Raw genomic sequence first — 21,312 nt, 5'->3', positions numbered from 1 at the left:
TATAGCTCATCGCTTAGGAGGCGGTGCTTTACCTATGAAAGAGTCAAGTTCTCTTTAAACTTGAATCATGCCAAAAGTAACCCAAAATATTAAACATAAAAAACCATCTCACCACCTAACTGTTTTAATATATCTTTTACTAATATTTGTGGCTTGCAAAGCAACCTTTCATTAGTTGAATCTTACCTCTTATAAATTGTAACAGACTTGCTTGCTCTTATGTGAGACCAATTTAAATTCTTCTATTCCTTCTTCTGGTCTTAGTGTTGATGGGTACTATCCTTTGATTGGCAAAGATTCCAATAGTCACATGCTTGGCTTGGGAGTATACATATGCATCAATTCACCTATTAGTCATGAAATCAGGTTTAAATCCTTTGACCATTCTTTTATGTGCTTCCACTTAACGTCTCTTCAATCTATCATCTTTCTCTTTGTTCTTTATCATTTGGGCTGGTTCCACTTTATCATTTCTAGTTCCATCAACTAAAACTCATTCTTGCTTGACTCATCGCTTATCAAAGTCTCATTCTTTTACTGTATCTGTCCGTGCATGCTCTAAAAACTTTTACTTGTCTAGTTTTTTTCCCTGCACTTCAACGCTTTGGAACTCTCTCCCATCTTCATGTTTTCCTAAATCATACAACCTTCAATTTTTCAAGTCTTCTGTCAACCGTTTCCTTTCTCTATAAATCTATTCTTTTTTTCTAGTAACTCCCAACTTAATAGTGGGTGCTTGCAACCTTGTTGGAAGTGAATCAGAATTTAAAAAAAAAAAAAAATTTGAATTTTTACAGTAGATTTTTAAAAACCATTATCTGGTTGACATGAAAAAGTTTTTCTTCAAGACTAATTGCAATAGTCAACAAATAAATCAAAAATCAGTTTCTGCTGTGTTGATAGAGACATAAAATGTTTATCATTGGAAAAAAATAGTTCATTAATTCTACTGATAAAAGAATTTTTGGACCATGAATTTATTTTAATTGTGGAAACTGCAAGAGAAACCTATATTTTAAACAGAAAGGCTTTCAGTTAAGCTGTAAAAAGTTTTTGGTTGAACAAATTTTCATCAAGTTAAAAAGTTGTAAACTTTTTAACAAATGAAACAAACTGCCCATGTGGTAGGAACTACCACTGCCACTGCCAGAAACAAGAGAAGTAGTTTGAAACAATCTTAAAGTTTTATTAAAATCTAATTTAAAATCTTTTCACCTAAAAAAATTAATTAAATCAAATTCACCAAAATTCATTCAATCAATTTCAATCTCAATCTGATGTAAGACTTCATCTTACTCGTGGTTAGAGGGTTGTTACTTGTGGTTAGAGGGTTGTTACTCGTGGTTAAAGGGTTGTTACTTGTGGTTAGAGGGTTGTTGCTTGGGTCTCTATGGTAGTGGCTTTTTCTGTTATCTTCTAATGAGGATACAGGTCTAAAACTCAGCTTAACAGTTCTGAGGCTAACTGCTACTAACATTAACAAGAATGCGGCAACCCCATAGCTTGATTGGTACTTTTTAAATTGATCTTTAATTTTTTCTCATATTGATATTCTAAATATATTTGCAAAGAGCTTTTTAAAAAAGATAGTATTACAGTAAATTAAAATTATTTTATTGCAATCAGTTAGGTCGAGTCATCTTTTTCATAAGATAGTTTAAATTTTACTATTTTTCAAAATAAGATATCAGCTAAAATAAATAATTAAAATACATTTAAAATTTTTTTTTGGTCAAGCCAGTTTGGTCATGGTCAGGCCAATTTGGTCATGGTCAGGTCACCCTGTTATCTAGGATTGAGTTGAGTTTTCTAATTATCAAAAGCATGAAGTCTTAAAATAAAATTAAAAAAACAAACCATTACTCAACTAATTCAAAACCTTCATGATCATTCATTTTAAAAATTTCATTTATCAGACTGATTTATAATAAATCAAATGCTGAAGTTAAGCTCTTAAATTTTAGATATGTATTTAGTTAATAATTTTTTTTTGAAACAAGTCATAAATAAGTTAGAAGAAAAAAAACATCGTACAGTATTATATATGAGTTTGTCTAATCATAATATATATTAAAAAAAAAAACAGAAAAATAATTAATGATGAATATTATATACTTCTAATAACCAGATGTAAACCTAGAAATTACAAAGAAGTCATCATTGGCAACCAAAAAGACTTTTCATAGTGATAATAGCTACTATTCTTTGAATCGCAAAGACTCTAATAGTCACATATCAAATCTACTTGTCTAATAGTCACATATATTAAATCTACTTGTCTAATAGTCACATGCTTAGTCAAAATATATAATTACATATCCAATCTACTTGTCGTAAAATTAGGTTGAATCCTATCATTGTTTTTTTATTTTTTCAAACATTCCATTTCTCATACATGGGTCTGATCTACCAAGATTAAAGTAGAACTATTAGGAAATAACTTCATTTCTAACTCGTTTTTTGAATCTAATGACCACACTCTTCCTGCCATCACAGTGAAACAGGTTAATCCATTGTAAGAAATCTAAATCACTTATGTTTCTGTTGCTTAGTAATTTCCTACTTGCTTAACCTTCAAGTTTCTAGAGGTTTCTTGCTATCCAATTAACAATCCTGTCAATGTCAGTCTTACATTATTGTTAATTCTTGCATTATTTCTATTTATTACTGTTACAGACTAAAGTTTTCTTCATAATACTTCATTACTTTCTAAACTATTTAACAAGTTTGTTTCAATTTTGTTTTTTTATCTGCTGAGTCTGTGAATCAAATGTTGAAAAACTATGGAGATCACTCAGACCCTTCAAACCATCACTCAATATGTCTTTTTACTATTAACAAAGTCTTCTACTATTATTAGCAAAATCTTTGAATTAACAAATCTCTAATCATCCTGAGTCTTATAACTTACTCTCCGACAGTGAATACAGATTTCCATCCCCTTGTTCTACCTTCCAGACCTTTGTTCTATACAGAAAGGTTCTATATTCATTAAAAAGCAGTGGTGAGGCAAGGGGTAATGCTGTTGATAAATCAAAGGCTTTCAATAAAGTGTATTATTCTGGTCTTCTCTATAAGTTCACTTATGGTGCATCACTTATATGGTGCACCTGGGAAATTTTTTAAAATTATGTAATCATTCCATTCTAACTGCAGTGTTTAAGTTGCTCTTGTCGGACAACTTTACCCAAACAAAACTTGTTGGACAACTTTACCCAAACAAACCTTGTTTACTGCTAATAGTTATTGCAATTGATGTTTGCTGATTGACCTTTTATGGAGATTATGTATACAATCCAATGTCAAGTAAATATCTGCTCAGGTTGTCTATCTATTATGTTTGCCATTTTCTCACTCCTGTTCGATTCTCTTTTTTTATAAATCTCTTATTCTTTATTGTATGGAATGCTGTTGACTTATTTGGACTAGTACTTTTAGTTTAGTTAATTTTAAAACAAATTTTGTTTAGTTAATTCTAAAACAGGATCACAGATCACATATTCATGTTCCTATTGTGACAAACCAGCAGTTGAGAAAGAAGTTCCAAGAACTTTTAGATCAATAGCAAATGAACTAGGGAAAGTACCAATTTGATAGCAAAACTAATATGCAGATGAAAATTGCAACTTTTTTTATTATTATTACATTTATTAATAGATAATAATATGCAAAAAAATATTGCATTTTCAACATAAGAAAAAAAAATACCCTAAACCCTAATAACCTTTTGGTTGAGGAAAATTTAAAGAAAAAATTTTATACTAAAATAATTTATAATTTATAAATAGATTATATTAATATACTGTATATATAATTTTCAAATAATTTATAATTTGTAAATAGATTATATATAACTTTAACTGAAAACCTCCAAAGCGAATTCAAAAAAAAAGAAAGTTAATTAAAGTCTTGCAAAATAACATACTGCAAGAGCAAGTGAGAGCTGTGTTCGGTATATTCCAATAATAATTGAAACCAACTCTTGCTGCGGAACATAAGCAAAACCCTGAAAAATTATATGTTAATAATCAACAAAATTGTCAATAAAACCACTACTTATAAGTGCTGCTGTTAGAAAATATAATTTAATAAAATAATAATAATATATATATATTTATATATATATGTATATATGTATATATATATATATATATATATATATATATATATATATATAACGTCAGTTCACAAAAAATCCGGACTGATTTCAAATGTACACAAATTTTTCTAAATTTCGAATTTTCGATTCGAAATTTTTAAATTTAATCGGTCAACAACAACAGTTTCATTTTGTGGCAAAATTGAGTTTAAATAATTAATTCAAATAAACATGGAGCATCTAAAAGAGAACGATGTTAGAAATGTGATTGGAAATTTTTATAAACAAAACATAAACAGTGGAAAGAAATTTACAGTGGATCATTTTAAGAAAATGGGAATCGCTAAATCTACAATTTATGACATAATTAAAAGGTCTGAAAATAATTTGCCAATGAATAGAAAAATCGGTTGCGGCAGAAAACCTTTTAAAATTACACCAGAAAAGAGAGAGTCCATGATTGCAAGAGCATAAGAGAGAATCGGGATTTCGCAAAGAAAATTGGCACTAAAATATAAGATAAGCGTTTCATACGTAAATAGATTATTAAGTATGCATGGACTAAAGTATACCAAAAGAAAAAATGCACCAAAAACAACAGAAAAGCAAGAAATTAAACAAAAGAAAAACTTAATAAAACTTTCAAAAACTTTTTTCAAGCCATCAAATGAGTTTGAAATCATCATGGACGATGAATCTTATTTCTGTGTAAATGGTGCAAATTGTTCACAAAACTCTGGCTACTATACAAAGGATAGTTCTCAAACTGATCCTAACATTAAATTCAACTTCAAAAAAAAGTTTGACGAGAAAGTTCTCGTTTGGATTGCAATCAGTCGTTTTGGTCATTCATCGCCTTATTTTGCTGTAAAAAACTGTGCACTGGATGCAAAAACTTATTCTAAAGAATGTATTACAAAAAGACTTCTTCCATTTATAAATTCCAAGCATCATAACATGAAAATTTTATTTTGGCCTGACGGAGCGAGATGTCATTATGCAAAACACACATTAGAAACTTACAACACTTTAGGTATTAACTTTGTTGACGCTAAAGATAACCCCCCAAATGTACCGCAGTTAAGGCCAATTGAAAATTTTTGGGCACATTTAAAAGCAAAAGTTTATGGAAACGGATTTACTGCAAAAAATCTTGACCACCTTAAGAATAGAATTCGATTAAAGTTGAAAGAGTTTGATCCAGACTACTTTTTCAACCTAATGGATTCAGTCAAAACTAAAGTTCGAAAAGCCGCTGATTTAGGACCACTTTCGGTTATAAAATAGTTAACAATGTCCAGTCACTCATTTTAGTTAAAATTTTTGTCAAAAATCGATTAATTTTGTATTCAATTAAGAACAATTTTTCATTCCGGATTTTTTGTGAACAGACGTTATATATATATATATATATATATAACTACAAAATTGATAATAAACAATATAATGGAAAAAGGTATGCCAAGCAAAAAAAACAATAATTGAATTTTTGAAATTTGAAAAAAGATTTATTTCTTTTAAATAAATATATAAATAATAAAAAAGCACTAGAGGCCTTTCACTATTTTCATCAGTAGTGCTATGTTTAATGCTTTATCAAATTTTTTTATATTACTGTAGAAAGTTAGATAATAGAAAAATGAAATTGCTATATTGTAACTATGAGTTACCATTGTAACATTTTTTAAAAAAAGGAAGTCTCAATTAAATGTGTCATGTTTTTGTTTATGTAAATGACTTTCATATGACAACAAATTTTTTTCACTTTTTAATTCAAGGAAAACAAAGAGTTGGAAAAAAGGTTCTATAGTTTTGTTGTGCAATCTCTGGCATTCAAATACATGATTGTCAAATTGGTCTGTAGAATTTCCTGTTCTGCAACTGGAAATATGACCATTAGTATGGTTTCTTAAATTATTTGTTTTTCCAGTGTAAGTAGATAAACCATTACATGATCTACTAATGCAAGGGTAAAGGAGGTTTTTTCAAATATACATCCAGTAATAGCCTACAAACAACCACCAAATTTACTTAGACAACTAACTTCTTCAAAATTTCATTCTATTTCATCTATCAAAAAAACGGGTTTATTCAAATGTAAAGATATTCGTTGTAAAATTTGCCAATTATATTTACAAGAAGTTGATAAGTTTGAGACGTCTAATGGAATTATTTGGAATATTAAAAGTCCCATTACTTGTAATAGCAAAAATGTTATTTATTATTTAAAGTGTTTATCATGTAATGGTTTATCTACTTACACTGGAAAAACAAATAATTTAAGAAACCATACTAATGGTCATATTTCCAGTTGCAGAACAGGAAATTCTACAGACCAATTTGACAATCATGTATTTGAATGCCAGAGATTGCACAACAAAACTATAGAACCTTTTTTCCAACTCTTTGTTTTCCTTGAATTAAAAAGTGAAAAAAATTTGTTGTCATATGAAAGTCATTTACATAAACAAAAACATGACACATTTAATTGAGACTTCCTTTTTTAAAAAAATGTTACAATTTTAACTCATAGTTACAATATAGCAATTTCATTTTTCTATTATCTAACTTTCTACAGTAATATAAAAAAATTTGATAAAGCATTAAACATAGCACTACTGATGAAAATAGTGAAAGGCCTCTAGTGCTTTTTTATTATTTATATATTTATTTAAAAGAAATAAATCTTTTTTCAAATTTCAAAAATTCAATTATTGTTTTTTTTTGCTTGGCATACCTTTTTCCATTATATATATATATATATATATATATATATATATATATATATATATATATATATATATATATATATATATATATATATATATATATATATGTATATATATTAGGGTGGCCATTAAAACAACTTTTTTTTTTAAATGTCTGCTTTCACCCTTTTAATGTGTTCTATATAATAAAATAATACTAGAATTAAAAAATTTTTGACAAAAAAAAATATTTTTAGGGTTAGCTCAAGACCCTAAAACACCAAATAATTATCAGAAAAATAGTTCTTCAAAAGTATATTATGTTGGGTCTCCAAAGAAGCGAAATTATATAAAAATTTTTAAAATAGTCATCATTTTATAAAAAACATTTAGAAAAAAAAATTGTAATAATTTTTTTTTGTAAAAACTCATAATTTGTAATTTTTTGTTTAAAAATGTAATTTTCTAGGCAGTGAAATCTAAAATAATTTTTTTTATAAAATAATGACTATTTTAAAAATTTTTATATAATTTTGCTTTTGACACCCAACATGATATACTTTTGAAGAACAATTTTCTGATAATTATAGGGACCCATCTGATGTTTAAGGGTCTTGAGCTACCACTAAAAATATTTTTTTCTCAAAAATATTTTAATTCTAGTATTATTTAATTATATAGAACATATTTAGAGAGGGTGAGAGCAGACATTTGAAAAAAAAGTTATAGTATTGGACAAAACATTTGCAACCAACATCGAACAATGCTTAAAAGTGTTCCTAATTTTACATGACTTAAAAATGAAACAAACTATACCACCACAGCAAACAGTTCAGGAGTCTGGAGTCATAGCATGCCATGATATGAGCAATCAGCTGACAGGTGACAGCACACAGGCAGAATTTCGCTGACAAGTGCCATTTTGCAGCGGACAAAACAAGTGCACATTTTTTGGTTTGTTTCATTTTCTTAAGTCTGGCTCATGTCAACGTCATGGAAGTTTTTTAATAATTAAAGGAAGTATCCAGAAGTTTCCAGAAGCATGCAGAAGCTTCCAGAAGTTTCCAGAAGAAGCATCTGGAAGCATTCAGTAGCATCCAGAAATATCCAGAAACATTCAGAAGCATCCAGACGCATCCAGAAGCTTCCAGAAGCATTGAAAAGAAGCATCTAGAATCTTCCAGAACAGGTTCACACAGGTTCATTTTACTATATAAGAGACATGTAAATCGACATGTAATTCAGTCAGTATATGGAAGTCAATCAGTCAGTATTATCAAGACAGTTTATCGAAGTGAGTTCTATCAAAGTGTTTTATCGAAGAACATCAATACAAGAAGTGAAATACAACAAGTGTTTCATTACATCAATACAGTCCACATCCAACCAAGACGTTGTGTTGCACAGAGCATTATTGTATCATCACAAGGTAAATGTAACACGGTAAGCCTTGAGAAGCGTGATTATTTATTTTTATTATTTTTATGACTTCAAGCGCAAAAATGGCTCCCGACAGTCTTGGATTGGAACTAAGAAAGAAAGTTATTGGCGATTACATAAGTGGAATGTCACAAAAAAGTATTTGTGATAAATATTGCGTCAAAAAATGGACCGTATCAAGACTATGTTCCAAATATCATTCTACGGGGAAGTTGGCAGCAGATAACAAAGGTGGAAGACCGCGTTCCACCACTTCTAGAGAGGATTCTATGATTGTCAGATCCGTCAAGAAGGATCCCTGGATATCATCAGTTGAGATACAAAAGCAGTTAGAGCTGCCTGTATCGGACCGAACAATCAGACGATGTGCTGTTGAAGCCGGATTGTTTTCTTCTGGTTTTTTAGTGAAATCAGTGATTAAAGAAATCACTGATTTCACTAAAAAACCATAAGAAAAGACTCCTGCTTGCTACATCTCATATTGACCGGAATGTGCAGAAATGGCGAACTGTCCTGTTCAGTGATGAATCGAAGTTCAACATCATTGGGAGCGATGGCATTTGCCATGTACGCCTCGGAAAACGCCTCGATTTACGTTACTGCCATAAGACCGTGAAGCATGGTGGAGGCAATGTAATGGTCTGGGGGTGTTTTTCTACTAACAGTCTAGGTCCAATACATCGAAACGATGGAATAATGGACCGTTTCATGTATAAAAATATCCTGAAAGATGTTATGTTACCTCATGCTGAATGGAATATGCCAATAAAATGGGTTTTTCAGCAAGACAAGGATCCGAAATACACTGCAAAAGTAGTCAAGCAGTGGTTTTAAGACAACCACCTATCGGTGATGGATTGGCTGCCTCAATCTCCGGATCTCAACCCTATTGAGAACCTGTGGGAGATCGTCAACCGCAGAATTAATCGTAAAGGTGTTCGTAATAAGGATCAACTATTTGAACAAATCCAAAAGGCCTGGGCAGCGATTTCACAAAGTTTCATTGATCATCTGATCGAATCTATGCTTCGAAGATGCAAGGCTGTGTTCGACAACAAAGGATTCGCCACGAAATATTGATAGCGAAATACAGCTTGGTCAACATTTTGTCGAGTTGCATTTGTTTTGTCCAGAAGGAAATCAACTTTTTTTAATACTTTTGATTAATTTATTAATTTTCGTGTACAAATAATGAACATTGTGACGAATAAAACTTGAAGAACTTTGTCTCTAAACAGTTACATAGTTATTTCTCTAAATTCAAAAAATGCAGCACTTTTATATATAGAAACTAAATAAGCATTATTTGGTTGCACTCGTTTTGTCCGATACTGTGTATATATATATATATATATATATATATATATATATATATATATATATATATATATATATATATATATATCTATATATATATATATACATACACACAAAAACATACACACACTTATACATAGTTACATACATATAGTCACAAACAATATTAAGTATCAATTATGACTTCATTTCAAAAATAGGGAATCCCTTATATCCATATTATAACAAAATTTATTTCGTAACTCTAAATCATTTTTTTTAAAACAAAAGAATGGAAAATCACTGTGACATAACTAAGCGCAACTATATTAAATGTTAAAAAACAATGAAACTTATTGATTAAAGATAATAACTGTTTATTAACATATTTACTTTATTAAAAAGTATTATAAAAAACATTTAATTTAAGAAAAAAAATTTTAATATTTATAATACAAAAATAATTTAATTTATGATAAACATATTTTAATTTTTCACTTGATGAAATCGACATGCTACGTTTTAAATTGGCATTAAATTATAACAAATTAGAATATACTAACAAAATTTACCATTTAAACTTGGGAGGTAGACAACCCTATTAGTTTTCTGTTACCACTACTCTGCTTAAAACCCAAATATTTTCTTTAATTTTACTTAAATAAAAGAATCAAAAATTGAATTTTTTTGTATCAACTGAATCTTTTATTTCTTAATGTTTTTCTTTACTCATCTAAACATAAAAGAAAATGTATAAAAGAAAATTTCAACGTAATTAAAAAGTGTTTAAGCAATATTTTGTTGTCAACATATGAATCAGTGTTTTTTAAAAATAGTGGATTTAAAAAGACAGATTTGCTCAAAACTTTTTTATTATTATCATATAAATGTTTTCAAATGTTTACAATATTTACAACCTTTTTTCATTTATTTTTTTATCTTTTTTTATTTTATCAAGACTCGTTTTTTGTCACTTTGCAATAAACTAGCGAAAGAAATGTAAAATGCAGATTTTGATCATATAGAGCATTTATTAGCTATTGAAAAACACCTTTTGCAATTTCCACAATGTGTTGTTTATTTCCACGCACACAATGTATTTGGTTATTTTCACTCACACAATGCATTTAGTTATTTCCATTCACAATGTATTTGGTTATTTACACTCACACAAGGTATTTGGTTATTTCCATGCACACATTGTATTTGGTTATTTCCACTTAGAGAATATATTTGGTCAGCTTTAAAAAGTTAAAACTATAAGAACCAGAAGATTTGTTTTGAATACAATTTTATCTCACGGATTTATTTAGGAATTTTAACAGTAAAAAAATTATATTAAAAACTACATTTAAACAGATGAGTAAAAGCTTATTATTGAAAAAGTACTGCAAACAATCGCCAGTATATATATGTAAAAAAAAGTGTATTGAAAACCCATTTTTTTAAAATGGTACTTCCTTTAATGCATTTAACAGGACTTCTATTTAGATAGACTGAGAACAAACCTCTGTTTTATTGTAAAGGTGACAATCATTATTTTTAAAAATCATTGCATTCACTTATAATGATAGTTATTTGTAGCTGAAATTATTATCATCGTGATATTATTATCATCATGATATTATTATCATTGTGATATTATTATCATCATGATATTATTATCATAATGATATTATTATCATAATGATATTATTATCATAATGATATTATTATCATAATGATATTATTATCATCGTGATATTATTATCATCATGATATTATTATCATCGTGATACTATAATCATCGTGATATTATTATCATCATGATATTATTATCATCATGATATTATTATCATAATGATATTATTATCATCATAATATTATTATCATCGTGATATTATTATCATCATGATATTATTATCATCGTGATATTATTATCATCAAACAATTTTTTTTAAAAACATAAAAAAGAGCATAGTGTAAATATGCAAACATGTATAGAAATTACATTTACTGCATTACAGGTTTTCTTTTCATGGTAATTTAAGTTTTAATGTGAAAACAAATCAAGGTATTTATAATCACTAATGAAATAACTTGGGTTTGTTTTCTAAAAAAAAAAATGCAATCAAAAAAAAAAAGGAGCAAAACCTCGTTAAGTCTTGAAACTGATTTAAGAGAAGAAATTATAGATAGATTAACAAAAATTATAGATTTATAAAAATATAGAATTATAGATTAAAAAATTATAGATTAACAAAAATTATAGATTTATAAAAATATAGAATTATAGATTAAAAAATTATAGATTAACAAAAATTATAGATTTATAAAAATATAGAATTATAGATTAAAAAATTATAGATTAACAAAAATTATAGATTTATAAAAATATAGAATTATAGATTAAAAAATTATAGATTAACAAAAATTATAGATTTATAAAAATATAGAATTATAGATTAAAAAATTATAGATTAACAAAAATTATAGATTTATAAAAATATAGAATTATAGATTAAAAAATTATAGATTTATAAAAATATAGAATTATAGATTAAAAAATTATAGATAGATTAACAAAATGAAACTTTTATTGCAAAACAATTTGTTATTATAATTGTAGTCTTAGTTTAATGGGTACTGAAGTATTGTGAACTTTGTGTGAATTCAGAAGATTCAAATAAGATATTGTCGACATCAGTTAAAGAAGGTTGCCCTGATGCGATATTATCGCGCTGGTATACTACTGCGATATCTTTGAACAACAATATTGATGAAGTTAAAAGTCTGTGTGAAAGTTATTATCCTGATGTTCTTTGTTTTACAGAATCGTGGTATAATTCAAACTCTGACGCTTATATTGAAAATAATCAAATATATAGAAAAGATTGCAAAACCCATGGAGGTGGAGTATGTATTTATATTAAAGATACTTTAACATCATTATATTAACACTTTAACATGAGATAAGCATTAATGAAGGAGACAATATACCTAAACAAATATGGATAAATGTTAAAGTTGGTCGAAACAACATTATTACAGGAAATTATTAAAACAGTAAATAATAGTTCTTTGAACTTTGAACATTATTAGTTCAACAAAAACAGTTCTCAAATTTAATTATAGTTCATTATTGTGGTCTAATGACAGAGTACCACAAACAAATAAGCAGAAAATTTTATTAGTTGTTTGGAGGAAAACTTTTTGCACCAGATAATAAAAGAACCAACTTTTCAAAAATTTGAAGAACTGACAAATGTTTTAGGTCTATTATTTGTTGATAAAAATTGTGTTAAAAATGTCATCAATTACCACTATTAGACAATGAAATCCAAGGTCATCACTTCATCAAATGGAACTTTTTAATAAAAGAAAGTTATAACTTAAATGCTGGATTGAAGTGTTTCCTATTTAAAGCTGGAAATTATGACAAAATAAAAATTATTTTTTTAGATTAGGAATTTATATTTGCAAATATGAATATCAATGAAGTTTATGATTTTTTTATTAAGCATTACAATATAGCATGTAGAGAAAATATACTACATAAAAACCCAAAAGAAATAAAAAGGAAAAGTTGGATGACTAAAGAATTAAAACTTTGTATTAAATCAAAAAACAAAGTATGGTTATTTTAAAAAGTTTAAACAATAAAGATATTAAAATAAATTACAATGCTGCAAGGCGTAATGTTACAAAAAAATTCAAGACTGCTATACAAAACTTTGAACACAATACAGCAAAAAATACCTAAACAAACCCAAAACTTGTATACAGATATATTAAATTCCAGCAACAAATAAAAAACTTCATTAAAGCCATTGAATTCAATGGAAATATAATAACAAATCCAAAAAATATTATAGAACAAATAAATCAACATTTTCAATCAGCTTTTGTTAAAAGTGCAGAAAATGAGTAGTTACCAAGATTTGAAGATCAACCAACTAAAATCATTGACAAAATATATTTTGACAAGTGTAATGTTTTAAACAAACTATTAAAATACAATTTTATCTTATCTTTAATACAAACTTATTAAAATACAATCAATGGGTCTGGATTGTGTACATCTCTTTATGTTAAAGTTGTGTGCTGATGAACTTGTGTCGCCAATATTTTTATTATTCATTAAATCAATAGATGAAGCAGAGGTACCTAAGGCATGGAAACTTGCAAATATTTCCCAGTTATTTAAAAAGGGCAGTCGTTTTAAAGCATCTAGTTATCGTCCAGTTTCTTAAACTGTGGTTCTTTGTAAAACTCTAGAAAGAATAATCAGTGAGCAAATAGTGAACCATATAATTAAAAATGATTTATTAACACATAAGCAACATGGTTTTGTTGAAAGCAAAATCTGGATCACAAACTTGTTAGAATATATGGTTATTGTTGTCTTCAATTGCAAATAGAAAACAAATTGATATTTTATACATCAGTTATGCTAAAGCTTCTGACACTGTTGAACATGATAGATTATTTTTAAAGATATCGGGTTATGGTAAAAAATTGAATTTATTAAATTGGATCAGATCTTTCTTCTAGTAGAAGTCAAAGAGTTATTTATGGTGATTTTAATTCATTATGGCTAGGAGTCAGAAGTGGTGTCCCACAAAGATCCGTTCTTGGTCCGCTATTGTTTAATCTTTACACAAATGATTTGTGTTGTTTACTTAAAAATCCATGCAAGGTATATGCAAACAATAGCGAAGTTATTGCAATATTAGATAAAAGTAATTCAAAAAAGTAGTACAAAGCTACAAAATTATATTGACATTATAAAAGAATGGTTTAAAATATGGAGGATGAAATTAAATTTAGATAAATGCAAGGTTATGCACATTGGCAAACAAAATGAAACAAAACAAAATTGATACCAGAAATACAACATCTATCATATGAAAAATGATTAAGTTTAACAACTCTATTAGAAAGAAGAAAGAGAAGGGATTCAATACAATTCTTTAAATGCTATAAAAAAAGAGAAAAATTGAATGGCAAGTTCTTCTTAAAGAAAAAAATAGTGTGTAGCTATTTTAAGAAGATCAGATCACACGATTACAGATACCTATTCCAAAAATAATCTACGTGAAAATGTCTTGACAAATCGAGTGTCAAAATTATCGAACAACCTGCCTACTTCAGTTTTTGAATCGCAGCCCATTAATAAGTTTAAATCAAAAATAGACAAGCTATGTTTTGCAAACTAATTATTGGTTTTAGTTGAGTTGTTTTGCAAAACCTGTCATTGAGTCTGTCATAGGGTTGACTTGACGTTGACCTAACAGAAAAATATATTATTATTACTATTATTATTATTAATATTATTATTACTATTGTTATAAAAACAAAATAATTTGCTACCACTAAAACATTTTTTTAAATAATTTTTAAAACAATACTAAATATAGCAATTTAACAAGCCTTATAAATCCAAAATAAAGATTAAACATTATAAACTCACAATAAACAAAATAAAAATTAAATATTTAATAAATAGAGAATGAAATACAAGCATACATTTTGAAATATTATAAAAAAAAATTATGAAAAAATCTTTTCAAATAAAATTCATAAACTTTTATAATTTTTTTTCACTATATATGTGGTACAGGAAAACCTGCACTGTCTATTTATTTAATTAGACTGAGCAATGAAATTGAAAAATTGCGAAGTAGTGCTAATAACAAAATAACCAAAAACTTGTAAAATCTAAGCAAAAAACCAATGCCAAATATCTTAGCAATAATATATCAACAATGAAGAAAATAGTCAAAGAAACCAGTGCAAGGAAAAACAACAACAGATCTATATGACAACACTAAATTCCACTTTAACTGGAAAAAATGAAAATAAATAAGAACAAACTATGTTTTAACTTGGCAATGCTGAATATTATTGCTCAAATCAAATAAATAAATCAAATAAAAGCAACTAAACATATTTAAAACTGTTTTTTTGCAATTAGTATAGAAATTGTTTCTTGCAAGCAATATAGAAACTGTTTTTTGCAAGTAATACAGAAACTGTTTTTTGTAAGAAATATAGAAACTGAATTAAAAAAAAAAATCTACAACAGTGTGCTTGTATTTTGAAACTATTGCATGAATGGACACTTTGTAATGTTTGAGTAATTTTTCTTTCATTTTTCTGATTGTACTTTTTTTTTTTTTTAATGATGAAAAACTAAAAACTTATAAAAAATCTAAACATTTCTACTCAAAAATAAGATTTAAAAAAATATTCTAAAAAAATTATTTTAAACATTTAGAAAAAACTTACCTTGCAAATAAAAACTTTTCTGCTGCGAACAAGATCCAAAACATCAGTAAAAGGTACCTTAAGAGTAAAAAATCATTAAAAAAGTACATATTTAGAGATATGTGTATAAGTATATATAGAGTATATATATACAGAAACATCTGAAAAATGAAAAACTTGAAAAAAATTGAACCTTTTTTAAACTTAAAAATATTCGAAATAATACCTTATAAAACTCTGTGTCCATAACATTATGCAATTCAACATTAAACATAGAATCTCTAAGTTTTTCTTTGATTTTCATTTTCGTCTCTTTATCAATCTTTTGTGAAACAATTTATTAAACAATATAAGTTTTGGGAATAAATCATTTCACATTATATTAAATAAATCTTCTGTACCAATTTTTATAAAGTTTAGAAAAAAAAGAACAGAAAGTACTTTTGTTTAAAAACTAAATTATTGTTATTTATTATTATTATATTATAACTAAATTATTGATTTAAAAGATGAGACTTTAAAAATAAGCAGGTTTATTCATTGCAACAATGCTTATCTTTAAATTTACAAAAATACATAAAAGATAGACCATCAATGACTGTAAATGTGGACCAATGTGTTGAAGTTTTAAATCTTTTGGTTTCAAAAGAAGATTGCTTGTCTAAAAAAATTGTTGAATATATGATAAAATAGTGTGTATTGTCGACTGTAAAACATGGTGTATGTAGTGTTAAGGTGTGGGGCTATTTTGCTCAGAAAGCCACAGATGATGTTGTAAAAACAGAAGAAATAATAACAAAAGTAGTTTACTTGGACCCTTAAAAAGTCATGCTATACCTTTGGAAAGTTGTTTTAATGGGAAACCATTTATTTTTTAGAAGAACATGACTTAAAGCACAAATCCAAAACATATTCTTTAGAACATTGTATTTAGTTATTTCACTGAGTTTGAGAATGATTAAATATTGAATAAAATGATTTAACCTCCCCAATCACAATATCTCTCTCCTTTTTTTTTGGAATTAATTAAAGGTAATACCAAAAACTAATGTCTAATGATGCATAAGATATGGAAAAAACTTATCAGTTAGTGGCATGAAAATTGACTTTTACAAAATGGATAAATCGTTAAGTAGAATACCAAGAATATGTATGGCAGTTATTGTTGCTTAGAGTCATTAATAGTAAATTGTCAACCAATCTAATGGGACTTTTTTGTAAACCCAATAAATAGGAAGATAACATATAATTCAGGTAGATTTTGTTTTCAGTTTTTCTCTCAATAGTAAATAAAACTTTGATATCTTGTATCAAAAAGTATGACCATTTGAATAATTATGGATGGACATGTGTATATATATATATATATATATATATATATATATATATATATATATATATATATATATATATATATATAAAATATATATTTTATAATATATAATATAAAATTTATAATTATAATATATAATATAAGATTTTTTTTTTGAAACACTTAATCTTCTTCCAATTTCAAATTGTTTTATTCCATTTTTATAGGCACTTATAATTCTTTCTTTAATTTCAATTGAAATATTTTTACCCTTAGCTATGTTAACTCAATCAAGACAGCATATAAAATATATTTAAATACTTAGTAAAGCATAAATAGCAGAAATATTTATGTTGCTTCCTTTTTGTCGTTTGAAATCTTAAAAAAACAACTGATAGGTAAGCTTACAAAAATTGGTAGAGATAAAATTTCATTATCACTCGCCGGACTTGTGTAAAATGTTTTCAAATTGTAAATTGTAAAATAGTTGACAATATATTAATCTTATTCAATCAATCTAACAAATTAAAAATGTTGCTTCCTTTATGTCCGATACTATATTATTACCAATGCAAGTATCATGTTTGATTTTCATTTTAGTACTTTGTTGCACCACCTCTTGCTTTCACAACACTGTTATAAATGTTGTCATGCTGTTTATAAGCTTTGATGTGAACTCAATACCAATTGAATCCCTAAGTTAAGCTTCACTTAGAATCTCATTAATTTTTTAATCTTTTTTATTTTCAAGGAAGTATTTGGGGTTAGTGGCTTTGAGGCTACCATTTAAGGGTAATAGCTTTTTTACGGGAATTGTTGTGGTGCTTTGGTTGTGTGTTTGTGGAGTCGTTGCTAGTTGAAGAAAAAAATCTAAATGCAATTCTTTAGCTAGTCAACAAAAATTTTTGAAAAGTTAATTAACATATAATTGTCCTCTCATTATTCACACCTTGTCATTATTTACACCTTGTCATTATTCACACCTTGTCATTATTTACATGTCAATATTGAACAGACCAATAAAAAATAAATCACAATAATACAAACTTTATTATATAATGATTTGTAAGTTACACCAAATGTTAAAAATTACACAAAACTACAGTCAGTAAATAGAAAAAATAACTTTTCTTGCTTAAAGTTTGCTGAGTATTTTTTCAAAAAATGTTGTGAATACCGTTTTTAAGAACTTTTACATAGGTAAAAACATAAGAATTTTGGAAGTTTTTGTGTGCAAGAAGATCATGAATATAACTTTGTTTACCTTTGAACTTAGGGAAAACTTATTAAAAGTTTACCCTAAGTTTTGTTTAAAGTTTTGTAAATAAACACCCTGATTTATCTAGTAGATTTAAATTAATAAATATCTTACAAAATATAAAAAACTAATCAATAAACCCAATGCACAACTTACTGGATCAAATAGTAGTTTGTTTTGCTTGAGAAAAGAATTTATATTTTCGTTGCTTTCTAATTGAAACCGAAATCTAAAAATAAAATGGTTATAAAATTTTTTACAGTGAAACAAAATAAATGAAACTAATATATTAAAAATTAATTGTGAACAAAAAATAATCTAAGGTGACCTCTATTGTCAGGAACTCAACTCAACTATTTTTTTATTTTTTTAGAAGTTATTTTTTTTATGGAACTGGTTTGATTAAAACACAATTTACCTTGACTATTACTTTAATACATAATATTCATAAATTAAATAAATCAGTAAAAAAAATCCTTTTAAACATTCTGGATGGATATCATGTTGGATACTATGGATGAAACATTCTGGATGGATATTCATGTTGGATAATGATACACCATATTAGATAAATCTTTCAAATAATTTGGAAATAACTTTATAAGCGTTTGAAACATGAATGATACTCAGGTATGTTACAAAATAATATATTATACATTATTTTGTACATCAATGATTACAATGATATACATATATATCAGGGGCTATTCTAGACCATTTTTGACAGCATTGACCGCATTTGGGCACTGCCTAAATTAAAATTTGAGGACCTTTTTTATTATGACAAATATTTTTTTTTTGCGAAAAAATGTCTATATAAATCATTTTCCAACTTTAAAAAAAAATTGATTTGAAAACAATTTCGGGTTATAACCACTATTAAGTAGCCTCCTCATCTGTAGTGGCCTTTTCGGCCTTGAGGAGGTGAATAACAAAAAAAAAAAAAAAAAAAAAAAAAAACAGATTTTTTCATATTTATCATATTGTTTTTGTAATATTTTTATTTGATATTATTTAATTTAAATAATTATTAAAAAATTTTTTTAAAACAACTCAAATAGGTAACTATAAAAGCATATAAAATGGTAGTTTATGACTCTTGTCATAAACTAGCTCTTTTGATTTAATAAAAGAAAATCAATTAAAACAGAAAAACAACAGCTTATGCTGGAAAAAAATTTTCTAGTTTAATATCTATACATCAAATAATGCACACTAAAAGAATTCACAGCTAAAAAATATAAATGAAGTTATGAACTATCTTCTTCACTAAATTTAGTAACATCTTCAGTGCTACTACAGAGTAGTGTTTTATACATGGTAAGTACTCTGTCATCTACTCCTACAAGACAAAGGAGACGAAAAACATCTTTTTTAGCAAGCTTAACACAGTTCTTTAATTCCAAATATTTTGGTCAAAAATTATTCTATTTCTTCCTTTTTTTAAAGGAGACTGTGTGATTTGGGCTCAGAATGGTAACTGCATGAAACCACTTGTAGCTTGTCAGAACAAATAAGGAGTTTTTTTGCTTTACTGATTTTAAATGTTTTTTTGTTCTTGACAAACTTTTTTTTTCTGATTTGAAGTCAAGTGTTGACTAGTCTTGCACATTAACCATGACTTTTCCATGTCGGCTAAGTATTTTATGTATTCAATAGGCTCAAGAAATTTATCTTTTTTTTATATCGAGCTGAACTCGAACAAACACACGATCTGCTGGCAGACATGAGTGCCCACGTTCTGGAAATGTATGTGCAATATGCAGTTTCTTGAAACTATGTTTTCTTAGAGCAAGAAGCATGGATGCCATATTTATCTTTTTGTTCTGCCCATAGCATGAATCAGAAAACAGCCAAAGTGATGCAACATCTAAATACTTATTCTTTAGATCATTTTTTAATAGATATTGTACAGCTGAACAGATCATATCTGATTCTTTTCAATTCTCACAATCTAGCCATGTAAAAAAAATATATTGTTAACAGACTGAGATTTATTACCCCTATGAATAACAATTCCTAGAACATATAAATAAAGCTGCCAGGAATAGTAGGCTTCTCCTATTGATAATTTTGGTAGTACAAGATTCTCCATCGTGTCAAAGCAGATTGTCATTTCATTTGGTTGGATATCATTAAGCAAATTGTAAAATATTCTTGCTTTCCTTCGGTGAAGAATGGAAAGTTCAGTTTTTCTTTTCTTTTAGTCATCATTAATATTTTAGTTTTTCATAGACAACTTGAACAATTGACATGTTGAACAATTGACATGTTGAACAATTGACATATTGAACGATTGACATGTTGAACGATTGACATGTTGAACAATTGACATGTTGAACAATTGACATGTTGAACAATTGACATGTTGAACAATTGACATGTTGAACAATTGACATGTTGAACAATTGACATGTTGAACAATTGACATGTTGAACAATTGACATGTTGAACGATTGACATGTTGAACAATTGACATGTTGAACAATTGACATGTTGAACAATTGACATGTTGAACAATTGACATGTTGAACAATTGACATGTTGAACGATTGACATGTTGAACAATTGACATGTTGAACAATTGACATGTAGAACAATTGACATGTTGAACGATTGACATGTTAAACGATTGACATGTTGAACAATTGACATGTTGAACAATTGACATGTTGAACAATTGACATGTTGAACAATTGACATGTTGAACAATTGACATGTTGAACAATTGACATGTTGAACAATTGACATGTTGAACAATTGACATGTTGAACAATTGACATGTTGAACAATTGACATGTTAAACAATTGACATGTTGAACAATTGACATGTTGAACAATTGACATGTTGAACAATTGACATGTTGAACGATTGACATGTTGAACAATTGACATGTAGAACATGTATCTTTTGCTGGGTATCCAAATGCTAAATTTTAATAGTTTATAA

The 21,312-nt window shown here is 27.1% G+C and overlaps 1 protein-coding gene across 3 annotated transcripts in view; it reads right to left on the bottom strand.

Annotated features, from left to right (window-relative positions):
* The window catches only part of LOC100209731 (DNA primase large subunit), a 90,354-nt gene that overhangs the window by 32,050 nt on the left and 36,992 nt on the right, over positions 1-21,312 (bottom strand). For all 3 annotated transcript variants that reach the window (XM_065814719.1, XM_065814720.1, XM_065814718.1), the window contains 4 exons: positions 18,519-18,591; positions 16,019-16,114; positions 15,814-15,870; positions 3,926-4,006 (listed from right to left, as the gene is read on the bottom strand). In XM_065814719.1, coding sequence (XP_065670791.1) covers positions 3,926-4,006; positions 15,814-15,870; positions 16,019-16,114; positions 18,519-18,591 — 307 coding nt within the window. The remainder of the gene's footprint in view (positions 1-3,925; positions 4,007-15,813; positions 15,871-16,018; positions 16,115-18,518; positions 18,592-21,312) is intronic.

This window comes from Hydra vulgaris, chromosome 12 (genome assembly GCF_038396675.1).
Source record: "Hydra vulgaris chromosome 12, alternate assembly HydraT2T_AEP".
NCBI classification, from domain to species: Eukaryota; Metazoa; Cnidaria; class Hydrozoa; order Anthoathecata; family Hydridae; genus Hydra; species Hydra vulgaris.
This window is presented reverse-complemented; position numbering and strand designations above follow the sequence as displayed.